We start from the raw sequence: 21,104 nt of genomic DNA on the forward strand, positions 1-21,104 counted from the left end.
GGCGGTACAGTAAAAATAGCAACAGAGAAATTAAACTTTCCATCAAAGATTTTTTTTTCTTTTAAATCTGAAATGTTTATCCGTACATGATTTAAAATCATATAGACCAAAATCCTGCTGAAAATTGGTTTTACACATACCATTTCCGCACACTTTAAAAACCTCATCTATGAACAGAAAAAGCTATTTTCTCAATCCACTTCCTACAATAAGCCTTCAGGTATTACTCATCTTCCAGCTAGAGTTTTATCTGTTTTTCATTTCAAATGAAAATGATTTTGTCATTTTCTTGCTTTTCTTTGTGTTCTTGTTGCTGGTATCAAGATAGCGGCATTACTTTAGAAAAAGGTGGTGCGGCGTATTTCTGCACCCATCAGGATTCTGCAGTGATTCAATGGATGGTGAGGTGACCAGGTCACAATCAAATCAAATCACAAACATCTGATGAAGCAAGTTAGCCGAGTTTCTGAATGTTCAAGTATTCATAAGAATTAGTGAGAGATATTTATTTCCAAAGATTTTTTGGTTGTTGATAATTTAATCATGACAATTAAAACAAAATATTCACCAAATGAAGTTAAGCTTTAAGTGTCTTCAGACACGAGCTGTGTGAGGTCTAATAAATGTCTTCAAAGAGGAAGTTGGGTTAAACGCCTACAAATTTGTAAAAAAAATGTGGAGGCGTTTAATTCGAAAGAAGTGATCTTACTCTGACCTAACAAGTCAAGTTGGGTCAGACCTAACAGGTCAAGTTGTGTTGTGGGTAATGTGTGCCGAAGGTTTTGACAAGGAAGAAAGATGTATGGAATAGAAAAAAGTATGTATAGTAGGACTGCAATGCTGCAGCTTGAAAGTCATCAGGGGATGAAGATCGTTTTCTCGTCAGTGCTATTATGCTGTATAACGGGAAACATGATGTGAGCTGTCAGCCTCCCAAGGATCTTGTTTACTGAAAATTGAGGTGATCTCTGTCCTTTTGCAGCACTTGACAATTTATGGATTCAATATGACATAAAATCCAGATGAAAGGTCCAAACTGGCTTGCTCTTTTTTTTTTTTTTTACTGACAATATCACAATAAACCTCAATTATCCAGTATCGCACCATGATTTGCTTACATGTCGGCGGGCGGTACAGTAAAAACTTACATGACAAACGGAGTGATTCTGACTCACACGCTTCAACAAACCCTCCTCCGTACTTCAATCGCTTCTGCTCTATCTACTGCTGAGCATGGAAATGTCTTCTCTGTACCTCATGTGCTACGTCCCACTGTCCCCAGAGGACACACTGGGATTGACTTTTCAGTCGGTGTATGTTTCTCTTTGTAACAAAATAACGAGGGGCCTCGGAGTGTCTCAGAATTCAAGTCATTTCGTCAGTAATGCTGTTCGTCAACAACCATGTCAACCCAAGGAAGGTAGATATAATGGTCTGATTGAAAATCCTAAAGGTCCTGCTCACAGCACCTTTAATAATCCTATTCCAGTGAGCCTCAGCCAAGTTTCAGGTTTCACAGCAGACTCTTTGTGCAGAACTGTGGAGTGAATCGCCAAAGCGCAGGAGGCGGTTCAGTTTAGGTCAGCAGGTGGGTGATTGCTGTTACCGACCCACATTTCAGCCTGCGAGCGCTTCAGCTGCCTAAACAGAAGAGCGTGAGTCGTGACTTGGTGCTCGAGGTGGGTTTCCCCTCGTAATCCTGTCCTCCACGCGCTAAATGCTTCGAGGCTCTCTTCCTCTCCCCGCCCAGCGTCTGAAAATAGATCCTCGCTATGCCTCCTGATGTCATCTTGAGCACAGGAGAACAGAGACGGCTCACCCAGCTGGATTTTTCAGCAGTGCAGAGCGCAGTTTACACTCGATGCTCTCAGTTGCCTCGGAAACCCGTCTGCCATTAAGAGAGGATCAATGTACTTTTATCATTTCTGCAGGCATTCTGATGTCGATGTTGAAACGGATGTGTTGGCGTGCTCCATGATTGAGAGCTTGTGTAAATACGAATCAAAGTCGAGGCAGTCATCCGTGCAGATGCAGATCTGTGAAATCATGATGTGAATATCTTATTAGGATCCACAATTTTTCAGTTCGACGAGAATATCAACATCAATTCCATCCCTGTCAAAAACATATCTTTAGAGTTTTTGTCATGCAACGTGATTATAGTTTTCAAATCTGACAACCTGAGGACGGGACTTTTGAGATGCAGCTGCTATTGAGCAAAATATAGCATCCAGTGGTATAATGACTGTACCTGGATCAGATTGATTTCGCTGTCAATCTTTGGTCAGTCTGAAAATTCATTGGCATGACTTTCAGTGATGACTTTGACCATATTAACAAAGTCCAATGCGGTTAACCACAGTTTCATAATAAACTTAAAAATATTTTTACACATCTCAATGGGTTGGGTCAGCGCAGTCTGCCAGGTAACTCAAGTCAGTGGGTTAGGGACGGACGCTTGGTATGGGAGGAGGTTCACTAGCTCTCGCCGGACGCATTTCCTCCCTGGCTGTTCTCCTCGATTGGCTCGGGGTCACCTTGGAAAGGTCCAGAGTGAAGGGAGATTGAGGGGGATGTGGACTTAGCACTCGCTGTGCCATCTCTCCTAACCGTGGGAGCGATGGAACACCAGCTCCCAGCGCAACTGTCAACCAGGGCGGACCGTCCTCAGTTCGTCAAGGGGTCTGTGGCGATGTTGTCTGTGGCGATGTTGTCTTAACACGCGACCCCTGTCTTGTGAGTGCAACCTTTCTCTGCAGCGTCATCACAATTCATATTTATACAACCAATGTGTCCCTGATTAAATTGTTTACAAGAGCACAGAGCTCTTCATAGATCTATCCTGTTGAAAGTTCAAAGTCATGTATTCTATTTTCTCATGTGTTTGAATAACCACGATCTTTAACTCATGAGATATAGATCTCGTAGTGTTTTTAATAAATGTAGCTTTAAAAAATGCTTTCCTGGGTGGAAACTTCCTCATTATGTATTATGTAAAGCAGGAAAAGGGGATCACACTACAGTGCAACTCATGCATTCCAATTATGTCAAAAAAGTCCACATTCAATGTGGATAAAGTTGTAACGGGTGGTGTGTGGACCCAAGTGCAGTACGACCAGGAGACATAGTAATGTTCTGGAGCTTTATTCAAAGCGGAACAAACAGCAGGTAGACAGGCAGGAGATAACTCACGGGGTATATTCCACTCGAGCGAGCGCTGATCCGTCAGCGGAGCAGGCAGACAAAAACCAAGAGGAGCAAAGGCTAATCTCGTGGTCGGGGAACAGAAGGCTGAGTCGGTTAACCGGGGCAGAGGCAAGGTAGGAATCTCGTGGTCTGGGACGGAAGGCTGAGTCAGTTACCGGGGCAGAGTCAAGGCGGTGAAGTCCAAACAAGCGGGGTCGGCAACGGGAAATCAGTCCGGGGAATAATGCTGGAAGGTCTGGCATAATGCGGAGAGAGTGGGGGCTGGGCTGTGAGCTGAGAGAAATAGTGCAGGAAGAGTGAACAGGTGTGACTGTGACAAAAGTTAATTATGTTGCAGCCGGACCCTGGGTCGTAGTTCCACTTGGGGGGATTTTATTCCGGTATTTACCAAAAAAAACCCAGCATATCTTTCCACTTTCAAGTCTGCCAACATGTTTTCTCTGCTGGTGGTAAGTTATCTTATGCTATGGCAAACGACAACAATATGGAAGAATACTACATACTTCTATTCACTCACAGGCACTACTTGGTTAAAGAAAACTGTGTAGGGCATCCATAAACATCACACTGCTTGAAGTGACAGTGTGTAACATTTAGGGGGGTTATTGGCAGATATTGATATTGTTTTAATCAGTGTATAATTTCCCGAAACTAAGTATCTATATGTTTTCCTTAGCTTAGAAGAAGCCATTTATATCTAAGTAGGGAGCGGGTTGTCTTCCATATAGATTACGATCTTGCACAACTATGTTTCTTCAGCAGCCCAGAACTGACAAAGTATGAGTCTTTTGCGTTTTACATTATCTGAAGGTAGGGAAGGGTTCCGAAACCCGGTACTAAACGGGCCCCGTTGCTAAATAATTAACGATTGTAATATTGATAAGCCCTGATGTTACTGGTGCTTTTTATTAGTACTTTTTAATGTTCTGGTGGTATCATTATCACCATGCAGCACTCATGTGCTATGCTTTCTCTCTTGGACTGAGCTCCTCCAACTACACACTCACATAGTCACAAACACACATGCACCAGGGGCAAACGGAGTGGCCGCTGTGGTGAAGTGAACCAGGTGAAGTGAAGTATGCTTGTTACTGTACATGTAATAACATACTTGCGAGTAAAAAGTCAATACTTTATCAATTTATCTGTGAACATCTAAACAAAAGGGAAACCTAATTCAGTCGGCCACTGTGACTCTGGCAATTCTTACACAAGCACAGCACAAATGTTTGTTTTTTTTAGTAAACTTCTCTGCAGGACAGGAAGAATGACTGATACTAATGGATGTCTGTGTTCTTAATTCTTTATAAACTTCACTCCTAAGTGTTGTTTATTTATTGACAGTTTTACATTTGTTACCAGTAAGATATTAATGACTTTGTTCAGTGACTTTGCTGTTGTAAACATATCTGATGCTGCTCTATAATCAATATTTAGCTATATCTTAATTATGAATAACTTCTAATTCTGTTCTGAATTTATTTGTTTTTAAAATCTTATACATCTTTTTAAAAGCAATTATTTAGTCATGTATGATAACCGAGTATTGATAAGAGTAGCTCCTAGTCTTACTAAAACCCTAGAGATACCTATCCATACCTGTAGGCCACCGTAATTCTCCAACACGCTTGGAAAGGGAGGGGCTGAGCTGAAGGGTATTTAGTTGTGTGCAACCTGCCACAAACCACTAGATGCCACTAACATTTACACACTGTCTTTTTAAAATAACAGTGCAGCCTTAAAAAAAACAGATTCACATCAGCACTTAAGTTTAAAGTAATATTTCCTCTTTATTTTCATATTTGCTATTGAGGTAATCCAAAAGTAACCAAAAGTTACTTTAATATTTTTGATACTTGGATTGGTTTAGTGACTACAAGTAAAGTCCATTTAACATTGGAGTTAGTTGAATGCTTTGATGCATCCTGGTCCTGGGTCTCTTTAACAGACACCCAGGACCACTAACCAACAGGCTGTATTTGAGGAGTTGAGAGTGAGAACAGGTTTGTTTGAACACTGTAGCTGCTTTCATGTATCTGGCTGGTTTACCAAGTGAGGGTTACTTCCTTCCAGGTCAAAGTCTCCTGTAATCAATAACCTCTTGCCTCTTAGTAACGCAACCCACGTCCCTCCTATAGCTTCACTTGATGGGACCCAGCCAACTATCCTCCCCCAACACATTAACACCTAAGTTGCTAGAACCAAACACTTTCATCCAAGGGCATCAGAGCCTCTTCCTTCCATTGACAAGCTGTCTGAATTAGGAGATGCTCCGCGGGCTCCAACAAAGATAAATGGCAGCGCAGGAGTAGCATCACCGATTGTCTTTGTCAAACAGAAGAGGGTCTCGGACTTGGAAAATTATTTATAGGTGGCTGATCATTAGGTGTGTGTGTTTTATGACTCTGAAGAGGAGTTTTCCTTTCACTGTTGACGTTGTTTATGTTTTCATTTTAGCGGTGGGTTTTTACCAATCAATTCTATTAATATTCCAGACACATGCAGTATGACAAGGGATATAATTCCACTTTGGTCCTCATCCAAGTCTTCAATAAATCACAAATATGTGACATAAGAGAATCTCTCATCAGTTTTAAGCAAGAATTCAGCCTGGCATGACGAATGGCATTGGATTAGAGGTTGGTTTTGGGATGTTGGGGGGTTAGTTGGGTGTGTTTAACTGTTCCTCAAAAACAACAACCGCATGCCTCCAACACGCACACATGCAGGCCACTCAGCAGACACAATGACCGTCTAATTATAGAGCTGAATGTGTGGGAGCACTCCAGGCTCTAAAAATTCCCATAATCTAGAGGCCTGATGAAATAGCAGCTTCACGTTGTCAGCCTCGGGCAAACACTCGCCGATCCGCTCTCTCCGAGGTGGGAAGGGAAGCTGTCACTTTGTCAGCACCTGCTGTCAACAGCCAAGCTGATGGTGACCGATTGATCAGAAGCATAGGGATGACGCTCCATCAGAACTGGATTGCATTTTTTTACAGTAGTACTAGGTATTGCAGCAACACACAATGCCTTGAGGGGCAGTGTTAAGCTCGACGTTGGTATCATATAAAACTAAATGACCTAAGGAACCCACTGGTACCAACCGTGGGATGCTAGCTTTTGGGAATGTAGGAAGAATAATGCTTCAAAGTTATGCATACTTTTGGTGAGGGAAAGTAAATAAAAATGGGTTCTATGGTACCCATGGGTCTCCCCTTTCCAGACACGCCCACTTTATGATAATCCCACTCAGTTTGGGGCAAAATCAAAGCAGTTTTTGGTGGTGATGTTGTATTTGAATATATCTGCATACTGGGGTCCCTCAAAATTCTTGGAATTGCATTAATTGGGTTTGATTGTAAAGCTGATCCTCTTGTGGATCCAATAAGCCCAGTTGTATCCATGTGTGATGATGTCAGTCCTCATAGTAGCCATTAAACATAGTGAGACCATTTTGTTAAACTTTACGTCACTGTATAAAATGAGGTGTTTTGACCTCTAGGATGATCGCCCCCACAAACTACAGACCTAGAACATTCAGAGGATGTATGGCTTTCCAAGCTATATTGACAAAAGTGTTAAATAATTTTGGGAAAAACAGTTAAAAATGTTGCTGCACCAAGAGAGTATACTTTTGGCTTTCCAGTACTGGCCGAGGAGGACCTGCAGTTGAAGGGTAAATGCCTTGCTCAAGCACATTTTAATTACATCTGAAGCTGCTGGGGGTTGCCTTTAGATTTTTCCCTTCAGCTTGTAGTCCAAAGGATTGTGACCTCCTGATGTAAGAAGTGGTGGTGAAGTCAATAAACAGTCAATACATACCGTATGACTTTCATACTGAATCCCCAATCAACATGTCATTCGAATCATTAACAGACTGAGATGTAGCCATTAACATTTTTGTCGAACAGCACTAACTGAAGAAATGATACAGAAGTCCGACAGCACTAACACCGGAGATGGAATCCTGATCCCATGATTCAAGATACATGATTTGCTGCATTTTTTCAGAATCCTTAAAGAACCAACTTAATCAACTGAAAAACAAAATTATGTTTCAGATCACCGAGCAGATGAGTTTATCCTCACTTTTAAAAGTGTTTTCTCGTAAGAGTGCATTTATTGCACGTGAAGGCTCACAATATAAATAACATTTACTTTTGGCGTCCATTAAGTCAAAGCTTTACTTGATGACTTAACATTTCTTTTGGGACTTACATTAGGAGTATTATACCATCAGCCATAAATATAAAACTTTGAGTGGTGACAGGGATTTAAATGACCTCTTTCGAATTTGATAGGACCATTTAAAAAGTGGACAGGGGCATAAAGTTTAGCTGGAGACTGTTCATTTCAATTCAATTTATTTTGTATAGCCCAAAATCACAAATGACAAATTTGCCTCAGAGGGCTTTACAATCTGTCCACATCCTCTGTCCCGGAACCCTCACATCGGCACAGGAAAAAATCCACCTAAAAAACCCTTTAACAGGGAGAAAACTGTTAACTGTTGGCTCCTCAAACGATTCCCTCACCTGTTGTTAAATGCAGTCTGTGTGTGTGTGGGTGTGTTAATTTGCATCCAGAAATAGTTGAACAGAAATATTATTTTATCAGATATATGTCTGTGCTTAGTGCGACAATATTACAGCGTCATGTTGCGTTTACGACTAGGCTATTATGTTGTCTTAAATATCACAATCCAAATCATATGCATAACTAGGGCTGTACCGAATAATTTTGACATTCACATTGTTATTAATAATGACTTATAGAAACATTGTGTGCAATAGTCCACCTTCTCTTCCCCGCTCTCTCACACTCTCTTTAAAAAACACGGCAAGCAATGCTCATCTCCATATATTTCTCTCCTTAGTCATAATGTATTGACACAAATTCATTCATTTATATCTAATGGAATATTTTTCTTCAATCCCTATTTGCTGCCGTTTAGCCTTTCAAACACAACATTTTTGCTGCGATCAAAAAAATGTATCTCCGGATTGCACGTGTGAGGCACGCATATGTATTAACGGGGCTTTCTAGCAGCAATCTAACAGCACCATAAATTACATTTATATAACCACAATACCATAAAATCATATTTTTCTCAATTTGTATGAAAACAGAGATCAAAGCATCAGTCGTAAACCCAAAGCTTCAAACAAAAAAAAAGAAACGTTTGAAAACCCTACAAACCTATCCATAACGTTAACTACTCTTATGGAGTTCTGGTTAGCAGCCAAATTAAAAAACTAATATGTGGGGTGTCAGCTTCATGGAAAAGAGACAAAGACAAACTGGTTTGTAATGAAAGATATAAAATGAATTATGGACCTCACCAGGCGGACATGCCAATCCACCAGAAACATCTCTAAATGATTCTTAAGATTTGTTCTACATCTTAGTTCTGTTAGTAAGATCGATAAACTCACCTTAATATTGGCGTAGGTAAAAACAAAACGTCAGTCATACCTTCAACTGTCAATGTACAAAACGATAGCAAATCGTAATGTAACAGGATGTGCTCGTCTGGTTAGCGAATGTAATCAAATTTTGACACGTGGAAAAAGGGAAAAAATTGTGTTGTACCATAACATGTCAAAGTGATTGCCATGTTGGCCTGCAATGCAGTTTTGCCGTGGCCTTTAAGGTACAATCACATTATTGTTCTATTCAACAAATTAGATTTTTAAATTAAATTCGACCAATGTAGACAATGAATAAATATTTAGCAGAGTGACCTCAACTGGGATGTGTTCCAGAAGACTGCCTGATATCAGAGAAGCCCCCAGGGAACACATATCTTGTGAATGCTGTACTTACGAGAGTGTCCTTTCCAGCCTGCTGCCAGTGGAGCCGATGATCTCCCCCAACGTACAGAACATCTGACCCAAGAAGTCCTTCACATAGGAGAGGAGCACACAGTAAATACTGCACAATACAGTCCAGCTAGAGGCAATGGGTCACATGGGGTAAGTTGGCAGAGCCACGGGATATTGTAATAAACTAAAGAATCAGATGTAACGTGGAGTGGTTCTCCAGGAGGAAAAATGGCTGACTGTTAGCTTGTCAGGGAAGATGCTCGCATGCTTCCTGTATTTGTGATGAGGAGAGGATGGTGCCTTATCAAGATCAGGCTTTGAGGATCTCAATCATCAAACATGAAGGCAGCAGGACAGCATGGTAATGTTGTTAAATATTCTGGTATTGCATCTGTGCAAAGTAGTTGTTGCCCCCACCATTTGTTTTCATCTAAAACTGCCACTGAATCCAAGTTGCAGATATACACATGCAACTCACATCAGTCTATCATTACCATTACTGAAAGCATTGAACAATTGTTGTACATTTACTTAATCGTGGAACAGTGCAACTCCCTTCATTCTTATACAAACCAGTTAAGCAGTCGCAAAAACACCAAAAAAGTGCAGCCAGCATTTAATTTTTAAGGGAAATGCCATGACTCCTGCATTATGTTATTTAATTTTTTTTATGTATCAAAAATGTGTTCCTTTTTATTACCTGCGGAAGTCAGGTTAAGGTGGAGATTGGACTTTCATCCAGGAGACCGTTGTACAAATGTACTTATTTTAAGCTGAACAATGATGTTTTACTAATCCAACGGGTAGTTTTGTTACCTTAACAACAAGTCATTTTGTTGCAGTTTTGTTCCAATTTACAAGAATACGATACAATTCCCTCGAAACTTAATTGAGAATGCAGTTTAGTCATATGGGAAATTATTTTTTTCAACCTACCTTCTACTCATCCAGGTGGGTAGGCAGTAAGAAAAGGCAGACACAAGTTAGAGGAAAAGCTTAAAATACACAATGAAAAACTTCAAGTTGAAAGCAAAAATAAATTATCAAACAAATGTACTGACAAAGGGAAACAATGTATCAATCCTTGCATTAATCATGCACTGCATGTTGTATCGAAATCAAACCCAAGTTTCGGTCTTGATTTAGTTCATGGCTCTTACATTGTAGGTACATTGTTTTCTTTTAAATTCCAATTTAATTCAATTAATTTCAGTTGATTATGAGTATTAAACAAAACTTGGTTTTCAGATGAGCCAAAAAATAACTAATTACATAAATAAATATTAGTTAAATAAAATTGTTAACTAATAAAACAAATGGAATGTAGAAACACACACATCCTAAACGAATTCCTGCCCTTTAGATACATGGACACGCCCACCTCATTATCATATAGACATTAGAAAAACTGGAAATGTGGTGAGGAAAATATATTTTGTTGGGAAGGGAACAGATACATTACTAAGTATAAGACCAAAATATTGGAGTTGAACCAAGCTAGTAACAAATTAGTAATAAAGATAAATAAATATAGTTGTAATTTATTTTATCAACTGAAAATAAGTACTTTTTACCAAAAGTATTGGATGTTAAGAAAACCTGTGATGCTATTTATTTTGTACACTACATTTCAATTATTCAGCTGACAGTATTATTTATTCAGGACCTTTTTTACTATTCTTTTTTTTTTTCAACCCTCTCTTTGCAGTTTCAGTCTTCCATACCAGATTGCATATCACTGTGGACCATCTAAACAGGATTTCTCAAAGGCTGCTTACATGTTTCGAAAGGTTGGAGCTCCTAGTGTCCACATTGTACCTGCAATTAAACCAAAAAACAGCTGATTTTAGACATTTTAACTTGGGGAATTTTTTGAATGAAAAAACAGAGTAAAAAAAAATCTCCCCTTTGTATTTTATTTGACAAGCAACACAGTGATAATGGACAGCTCTCCTGGGAACACAAAGATAAAAACCATGTATGCCAATTAAATAATTAGATCTGGTGTACATAGGAGGGATGACTCAAGGGTTTTTAAATAATAAATGCATGGATCGGGAGCAGCACTGCTATATAATGAACTCTTGAATCCAGATTGAAGCCACTTCCTCTACATGTTGCTTCTCTCTCTTTCTTACGGCTACTGTCTCCCGAAGGACTTCCTCCTCAGTCTCGTCATCTTTGTAAAAGGATTCTGTTCATGTTTGACAGAGGCAATCCACTCGTGTGTCGAATAACTTTACACAGACATCGTGTTCTCCTTAGCTCCTCATCTCTCTCTAGATCTCTGTGTGGCTCTTTTGCTGTCAGCATCTTTCTGAAGTCCACAGAGAGGATGGAGGATGACACCGAGCTCTGCTGATATCTTTCCACCTGTTTTCTGATCTTTCTCCACTTTGGTTACAGAGCCACATAATTAACCGTACAGTTATTAACATCCTCGCTCCTACAGGAGCTCCAAGGCTGCCCAAAGTAGATGGAGCTGCTGTAGATGCTGTAGATTGACTCAGAGGAGGAAAACCACAGAGTACTGTACAGAGCTATCTGCCTCGACTTTACTATGAGGATTCACAGTACATCTCAGAAGCGCTCGGTTCTAAGAGAGAGCAGGCGGGCTTGAGGAAGATGAGCGATGAAGCCTCTATGCTGTAGTGTTTGTGCTGAGGCCCTGGGGACCGACTGCTCCCCTTTCGACAGCAGAGTCTTCCATGTCTAGTTGGCACCAAACTTCCCCAGATACTGAGGCTTTTTCATACACTCTATACCAATCTTTGCACTTTAAAAGGAAAACAATAGTTTGTAAGAGGGACTGTGGGGAGACAGTTTGTTTACATCCCAAGCTCCTCTGTCTTGTTCTTCCTTCCCTCCTCTGTCTCTGACAACTGCCTTCCCAATATTTGTTTTTACCTATTTTTCCCTCTTATCCCTACCTAACATCTAAAGCATTAACATTTTCATTGTGATATTTCAGGCAACTTAAAGCACTTGGTTAAGGTTTTGACGGAGTGGAATTGAAGCACGAGACGGGACTTTTTCATTATTCAAGTAAAACAACCATATTTAGAAGATAAAACGAGGAATTCAGGACATAAAAAAAACACATCCATTATTCCGACTTGCGAGCATTCATGCATGATTGCAGGTTGTTTACCTACATCGATAGATTCAGCGTTTGTCCACCATTTTGGCCTAAAATGAAATTAATATCTTGTTGATTATTAGATGGATTCAAACAAGATTTGTCATTTTATGGTACATGGTTCCCAGAGAGTGAGGCCTATTGACTCAGTGATCCCCTGACTTTGTTTCAATTGCTTATCATTAATAAATAAAGGAGCCGACTGAGCGTATATTCAATACATTGTATCACGTCAATGACACTGGATCTCCACTAATTATACCAAGGTGAACAATACAACCTATATTTTTCACTATAACTGTAACTTATAAAGTAAGATAGCATAACATTAAGCAAAAAAAACTATTCTACTATCCTTGAATTTGCTTTAGTTAGCTATTGTTGCTATGCTAATGTGGTTTGCAAAAAGAAAGAAAGGAAAAAGCTTGATTATATATTTCAGCTAACGTTCACCTTAGTTTGGCTACAATACTAGCATAGCGAATACTCATGGTTATTCTCAAGCTCAAGGTTAATAAAAGTTATTTGGTTCTAAACGGTTTATTACCTTACTTTTGTATTTACAGTTATATCAAAATATTGAGGTGTGTTTACCTTAGTGTTATTAGTGAAGGTTCTGTGGCTCATTTTAACTAATAAATACATGCTACTGTATCATGATTGTTTCTGGTGTACACAATTTTAGATATCACTTCCTTCTCCAAGCTTGGAGCTGGAAAGACCTAAAGGTGGACCCGAGCCCGGAGCTATTTTTGACAGCTATTGGATGGATGTTATGAATTATTCATGTTCCCCCACATGATGAATTGACTTTACATCAAGGGGGACCCTAAGGTCAAATGTTAAATTTGTCTAATACTACTGGTTGATGACCAAATACTTGCAAAACAAATGAGATACCCATCAGCCTCTGCTGATGTAGCTTTAAATAACATGGTGTTCAACGCAAAGAGTTTGAAGCACTGCTGGGCTTAAGTACTGTCTTATTCTGCTATGTATTTGTAGGGGTAGGTCAACAGGTGAAAGTTGCTTTGAACTCGAGTGTTTGTCTAGCCTTCTGGTTCTGTTGTGCTACTTTGAACTAGTGAAGTTGATTTGTTGCTTGTCAGGTTCTAGAACAATTTTCCATCTAGTTCAAAGTTGGCGGGATACTTCTCCTCCTAAGATTTCACAAATTCCCTTTTTGTTTTTTGTTCACATTCATCTGGTTCTTTGTCAACTGAATCAAATTGCATGTGTTTGTGATATTGGCGGGTTAATAAATGAACTTCTCACCACACAGTTTAACAACTTAATTTGCTTCACCATTGTCTCTAAAACAGATGACTATGGCCAACGCACGAGGGACGGGAATTGACAAGATTTTATTGATACCAGTGCCATTATCATTCCTTTATTGATTTCTGATAAATTTTCTTTGTGTCAGGCAATTTGGAACAGTTAAGAGCAGGTTATTGATTCCCATTCCTACAATGCACATGCAGCAAAAGGATGCCAATAGCAACCCTCACTGTCGAGACCTGTTTTAGATTTATCTTTTGTTTGAATGTCAATGTTAATTTACATGTTTTTGTCCCTGAGAACCCCCTTAGAAAGAGACATTGCATCTCAAGGTCTCTCTCCTCAAATCAAAATATGATGATTCATATTTTTTGGGACTGGTTTCATGACACCTTTATAGTTCTTTTCGTCAAGTGGAAGATATTGTTCTGGTTATAAATTCTTGATGTTTCCAACTTGGAGTCCAAACTACAGTAGGAGGCTGACATGAGCAGTTTTTCACACGTTGTTATTGCTGTCTCAGTGAGACCTCATTAGTACAGGGTAAACCCCGATCTGTACGTGTGCTTTGTACTCCACCCAACCTTTCACCCCGACTTCCTCACTATGACTTTCCTGCAGTAAAAAAGAAACGTCCTGGGTTGCTATAAATGTTATCAATGAGTATAATCAAGGCAGCAATTATGTTTCCTTCCAAAAGTATCTGTGTGGTTTATAAGTCGACAAGGTTTCTCTTCCACACTCCTCACCCCTCGGTCTCCTAGCTCTGTGATGGACAGGTGAGGGTTCTGCATGGTCAGAAAAGAGACCAACGCAACGTTGAGGTGTGACGGGACTGACAACTGTGTGAGGAACTGAGCGACACACCCTGCACCAAGAATAGTTGCAGGGGTCTTTTTGTAGTTGCGCCAATGGAGAGGGCATAAATAATGGAGTTATTTTGGAGAAAGAATAAACCACAGCACCCACTAAAATCACTTAGACTGCCTGCTGCTTTCTCTTTTTCGGCGTGTGCCAAGTGTCGGGTTATAAGAGGAGAGTAAAAGCCGGGGACTAATGGAAACACTGGAATTGAGAGGGGATGTAAAGAGCCACCAGCTACATATACCACCAACCGGGGCTCAAAAGTGCGAAATGCAGTGCTCTCTGCCATTTAAAACAGTCACTCCACACACCCCACACATACTTTCATTATATCTCTACCCTCTGTGTGTCACCACTAGTCTTCAATCTATTCCCTCCTCCGTTTGAACAGAAATCACTCTAACCCCCCCTACACTTGCTTTGTAAAAATCTTCTTCTCCGGCATTGTCAAATTGAGCACTATGGTGGGATCAAATGAAATTACCACACAGTAGGATAAGCCTGTGAGCGATGGCCAAATGAGATTTGAGTGCGGAGGAGCAATAGAGTTGCAGGGAAATGTAATGACCTTGATTTACATCGCGGGTGGCAGGGGAGCTGGAGGTCTTCTCAGCACGAATGAAGGTGAACAATGATAACGCTTAAGGTTCTGATACAGAGTTAGTCTCCTTCATATGTCGCCATACCCTCATTTCCTTTGTTTGTCTTGTGCGCATTTCTTTGCGCAACCCGCATGGTATGATTCAGATCACGAGATGTAAAACTATCTTCTTTTTGTGAACGAGACACGTTTGAGCTGAAACAAATCGGAATCTGCGTTGGGGATTTAGGGTGTATCTGTGGGGGCGGCTGTGGCTCAGTGGAGAGCAGGGTCGTCCTCCAATCAGAGGATCGGCGGTTCGATCCCTGGCTCCGGCAGTCCATGTCGATGTGTCCTTGGGCAAGACACTTAACCCTGAGTTGCTCCCGAAGGCTGTGCCATCGGTGTATGAATGGGTGTGAATGATTAGAGAGATCCTGATGGGCAGGTGGCACCTTGCATGGTAGCCCCTGTCATCAGTGTATGAATGGGAATGAAAGGGTGAATGATTAGTAATGTAAAAGCGCTTTGAGTGGTCGGAAGACTAGAAAAGCGCTATACAAGTACAGTCCATTTACCATTACCATCATCCTTTGTACCAGAGACTGCTGCGATTCTGGTTTATTAAAAAGAACTGGATTTCCTCCTCTTCATGGCTTAACGCCAACACATTCACTGAGACTTGTAAAACTCAGCACTAAGAGCCTTACAAATGTGCAGTGAGGTCATTTAAGCTGATTCATATAGTCACCGTGATGCTGATTAGTGCAGTGGAATCACATTAGCCAGCAAAGAAACCAACACTATGATAGGTTACATTTTTTTAAATCTGTCATGATCCACCATGTGAGGAGTCAGACTTCATCAAAGAAAGACTAAACAAAATCAGTTTTTTTGGGGACAGAAATTTTAAAGGCCTTAAAAATTAACATTGTAGTCCATTAACTTTTTATGCATTTTAACCTCTGACCTTTCCAAGTAAAGTAGGCTACTGAAAGCTCTGAAACATAAAGAGCTAGCAAGTTGACAATAGTTGAGATGGTTATGTCAGGTAGTGAGTAAGTGATAAGTGAAAAGAATATAATTAACTAGAAAGAAAATTATGCATTTATCATAAATATTGATGCACTGATATTTATGTAGGTCCTATACTTACTCAAATAGCTGGAAAGGGTATCAGTGGCAATAGGCCGATCTGGTTTTGGATACCATTATTTTTTTTATAAAAAATGTACATCTATGTATTTTTTGTTACATTTTGTTTAACTAAGTGAGGAAAGCAATATCTAAGTCGTTCCTTACACGTAAAAATGTATCCCTATCAGCGTATTAATTAATTAAATAATACCCAAAGATCAGGTATTGTATCCGGTCTGAAAAAGTTGGATATTGCACCCTTAGTCATAAACATAGCATCATGAAAGCTCTTCATTTTCAAAAATATAGTTCTTCTTCATTCAAGACTGTACAAAAACTACTTATTAGCATATGATTCATTATCGGGGTACTGAGTTGTTTCTTGGTAACTACTCACTTTTTATGAATATTGTGTCATTAAAAATAACTTTTTCTTTAAGTTGCCTGTGTATTAATATGTAATTGTTAACATACCAGTTCATTGGGGCCATTCAGTGAATGGATTAATAATATTATAGCATTAAATTAATTTGGGATTGATGCACTGTTGCACAAGGACTCAATGTTAATATGCATGAATTTCATAGATCTGTGAAAATGTGTTGCCACTACACCTCACTTTTCACATCATTTGCAGCAGCATGGACAATACTAGTTTCATCTTAAACGAAACCTCAGTATTTTTCAACTTTGACGCTATTTACCCTGTTTTTGTTTCGAAGTGACTAAAGGGGACAACTATTTTTCTAACTGGTCCAGTATTAAGGGAGAATTCTTCATACAGCAGCTACTTACCTGGCTGTAATGTTATCACTCAGAGCAACTCCTCACCGTCAATGTACGTCCACTAAAAGTGTTTGTTTTTGTCACTGACAGGCTCAGATTAATTATTCTTATCTGACAACATTATAGAAAGAGAAATAAAAAACCTTTTACGTTATCTTTCGCTTTCTGTTTGTTATTGTGTGACTTGCTGCTGAAAGACAACGGTGGAAACAGTTGGGGAGAAAAGTGTTTGTGCTGTCAGTTTGTTTTGTTGGTGAACAGAAAGCGTAGTTTAGTGTTCTCTAGAAGATTTCTAATGTCATTACTGAAAATTTAGCTGATTTAGACAATGAGGATTTCAGAGTAAGATTTCCCAGAACAAGACTTCTCTTTTAACACGAGAGGATCAAGGCTAGTAAAAATAAAAAATAAACATTTTATTTTGAGCGATAACATTGCAGCATGTTTAGCCGCAGCTCTTCTTCAGCGTTCTCCTTCAAAACCACTTTAAAACATTGTTGCCCCCATTAGTCATTTAGACACAAAAACATGAGAAAATATGAAAATATGATCCAGATGATCATGTTCATCATCATCAGATGGGCCAGACGCAGGGTCTGCCACTGAGAAAAGTGTATGTAAGAAACAAGCTTTCCTTTTTCCATAATTAACACTATTTTAGTATCACCAACCAGAGAACCGGAAACAACGTTTGTAAAACTGTAAATGGTCAAGTCCAACATTATTTGCATGTCAAATATTATGAAAAATACTTCAGTCACTTCATTTCATGTGAGGACTAGGTGTTGATTATTTCACAATGAAACTGACATGAGTGTGCGACAAAGGACATTTAAATAAGAATACATCTGTTTTGTGCACAGCCTATACAGCGGGTCAAATAAGTATTGAACACTTCACCATTTTTCTCAGTAAATATATTTCTAAGGGTGCTATTGACATGAAATTGTCACCAGATGTCGGTAACAACCCAAGTAATCCATAGATACAAAGAAACAAAACAAATAAGTTCAGAAATTAAGTTATGTATAATAGAATGGAATGACACAGGGAAAAAGTATTGAACATTGAAATTTATTTAATACTTCGTACAAAAGCCTTTGTTGGTAATGACAGCTTCGAGACGCCTCCTGTATGGAGAAACTAGTCGCATGCGTTGCTCAGGTGTGATTTTGGCCCATTCTTCCACACAAACAGTCTTCAAATTTTGAAGGTTCGTGGGCCTCTTCTATGAACTCTGATCTTTAGTTCTTTCCATAGATTTTCTATTGGATTCAAGTCAGGTGATTGGCTGGGCCATTCTAGCAGCTTTATTTTCTTTCTCTGAAACCAATTGAGTTTCCTTGGCTGTGTGTTTGGGATCATTGTCTGGCTGAAATGTCCAACGTCGTTTCATTTTCATCATCCTGGTAGATGGTGGCAGATTTTTATCAAGAATGTCTCGGTAAATTTTTCAATTCATCGTTCATCGTTTGCCAGTGCCGTATGCTGAAAAACAGCCCCACACCATGATGTTCCCACCTCCAAACTTCACTGTTGGTATGGTGTTTTGGGGGTTATGTGCAGTGCCATTTGACCTCCAAACATCTGACCAGATGTGCAGCAAACTTTATCGAGCTTCAACATGCTTTTTCTTCAGCAATGGAGTCTTGCGTGGTGAGCGTGCATACAGGCCACGGCGGTTGAGTGCATTACTTATTGTTTTCTTTGAAACAATTGTACCTGCTAATTCCAGGTCTTTCTGAAGCTCTCCACAAGTGGTCCTTGGCTCTTGGACAAGTCTTCTCATAATTCTTTTCACTCCTCTGTCAGAAATCTTGCGAGGAGCACCTGGTCGTGGCCGGTTTATGGTGAAATTATGTTCTTTCCACTTCCGGATTATGGCCCCAACAGTGCTCACTGGAACATTCAGAAGTTTAGAAATCCTTCTGTAACCAATGCCATCAGTATGTTTTGCAACAATAAGGTTGCGAAGGTCTTGAGAGAGCTCTTTGCTTTTACCCATCATGAGATGTTTCTTGTGTGACACCTTGGTAATGAGACACCTTTTTATAGGCCATCAGTTGGGACTGAACCAGCTGATATTAATTTGCACTGACAAGGGGCAGGATTGCTTTCTAATTACTGATAGATTTCAGCTGGTGTCTTGGCTTTCCATGCCTTTTTGCACCTCCCTTTCTTCATGTGTTCATTCCATTTTATTACACATAACTTATTTGATTGGTTTTCTTTGTATGTATGGATTACTTGGTTTGTTACCGATATCTGGTGACAATTTTATGTCAATAGCACCTTTAGAAATATATTTACTGAGAAAAATGGTGACGTGTTCAATACTTATTTTACCCGCTGTATGTCCTCCTGAAAATGAAAAAATATGGCTAGATATGTTTCAAGCTCTGAAAATCCCCATTCAAAAGTATGTTCAATTACCTGTTGACGCAACTTGGTTATTATTATAAGTATAATGTTCAGTAGTGGAACTTTTAGTAGGTGCGGATCAAAGGTGCCACCTACTTTGATGTGACTTTAAGAACTAGAAGAGAAAATAAATGCTATCTTTCTCCTGACTGTAAATGATGGGCTTTAGTTTGGCTTCTTGTGTTTTATGTAGCCTGTTCTTTTAGCTGTTTGGCAACACCTGGAAGCTGCTGGACATCCTCTTGGGTACATTTTGGGGGGGGGGTTCCTAATCCAAAGCGATGGCCAAAGGACGGAGGGTGTAGTATGCTGTACAGATTGAAAAGCCTCTTGGGGCAAATTTGTGATATTGGGTTGTATAAATTAAGTTGACTTGACTTGAGAAAGGACACTAATGGCAGAACCCCTTATGCTTCTTTACAGAGACTCATTAGCTTTTAATGACATTTTAAATGTTCCGAGACGATGGACAGCATTCCAAACTCACACTACTTCATTTGTTTCACTTCATGGTGCGTTTCTCGCTGTGTTTGGCTTAACATTGTATGTTTGCATTTGGCTGCACCCCTGCAGGTTTCAGAACTGTAAAGACTTATGGATTAATTTAACAAGCTGTGTATCAAAATGCGAGGGCGGGCACGATGTGATTCACACGTTCAGTTCGCATCACAAATGGGGCCTCTCTTATTCACAGTCAGGCCTGCAAACGGCACAGAGCAGTGTACATATAAAAAAACCTAATTACACCCCACTGCACGCTGTGTTAAGTTAAGGTCTTATTCGTTCCTTAAGGGTGCAGGGGCAAACTGTGGAACAGTCTTAATTACATTGTTCTACAATAACCAATGATTGCACCACCTGTGCTCTCAGTGTGATGGCAAATAAGCCATTAGCACTCATGGCTAGGTTTTTGTTCTTTAAGTATTTGTTTGGCTCTATAGTGGACCGGTCTGCTGGGTCCCATAATGTTCCTTTCTCCATAATGTTGCACTCAGTAACCCGTCAGATACTGTTGTATCAAACCAAAAGACAACTCTCTCTAAATACAATTATAATCTGCTGTCCTCCTGGTCCCTACTGATAGCTCTTTGGGATTCTACAACTTTATTGAAGACCTTTGAAGCTGAAACATTATTATGTTGAATTCCATCCCTACGCTAATTGTGTCTCATTGACGCAGTAGGTTTTGCAGAGTACAAGTCAACGACCTGAATCACAGCTGTGGACAAATGTTGGACATCCTGTTGTTCTTGCTAAACTTGTATTTTTAATATATAAGTCACTAAGATATGTTGCTTAGTGAAAAGCTAAAATCTGAAATTATGCAGACTATGGGGCGACTGTGGCTCAGAGGTAAAGCGGGTCATCCTTTAATCAGAAGATCGGCGGTTCAAGTTGCTGCTAGTGCGTTGATGTGTCCTTGGGCAAGACATTTAACCCCAAATTTTAGTAGCTTGTGCCATCAGTGTATGAATGGGTGGGACTGCAAAAGGGTCAATGACATGTAGTGTAAAAGCGCTTTGAGTGGTCGGAAGACTAAAAAGACGCTTAACAAGTACAAAAGTCCATTTACCATTTAAAGAAAAATGCGGACTAGACTCAAAAGGTGACTTCAGAATTTTTCATCCTGGACCATATTTTCCCATGTATTTGTTTCTAAGTGACTAATGGGATTTTATTTTTTTATTTTATTATTTTTGGAAATTGGTCCAGAATTGAGGGAGAACGATGCAGACGGCGTGCTGCAACCGATTCAAAATACAGAACTCGACGTTGCCCGGCTACAGACATAGCAGCAACCTCTTGCTGCACCTAACTTAACAAATCCCAGAGAAAAAATACCCACACCTTAGATTAATCTA

At 39.7% G+C, this 21,104-nt stretch overlaps 1 protein-coding gene across 1 annotated transcript in view; it reads right to left on the reverse strand.

Moving 5' to 3' along the window:
• Positions 1-21,104, reverse strand: part of LOC129105410 (copine-9-like) — a 140,599-nt gene that overhangs the window by 66,389 nt on the left and 53,106 nt on the right. Inside the window, exons 5-7 of the mRNA XM_054616416.1 lie at positions 10,813-10,852; positions 9,971-9,973; positions 9,036-9,112 (exon numbers count right to left, since the gene is read on the reverse strand). Of these exons, the coding sequence (XP_054472391.1) occupies positions 9,036-9,112; positions 9,971-9,973; positions 10,813-10,852 (120 nt within the window). The remainder of the gene's footprint in view (positions 1-9,035; positions 9,113-9,970; positions 9,974-10,812; positions 10,853-21,104) is intronic.

This window comes from Anoplopoma fimbria, chromosome 17 (genome assembly GCF_027596085.1).
Source record: "Anoplopoma fimbria isolate UVic2021 breed Golden Eagle Sablefish chromosome 17, Afim_UVic_2022, whole genome shotgun sequence".
NCBI classification, from domain to species: domain Eukaryota; kingdom Metazoa; phylum Chordata; class Actinopteri; order Perciformes; family Anoplopomatidae; genus Anoplopoma; species Anoplopoma fimbria.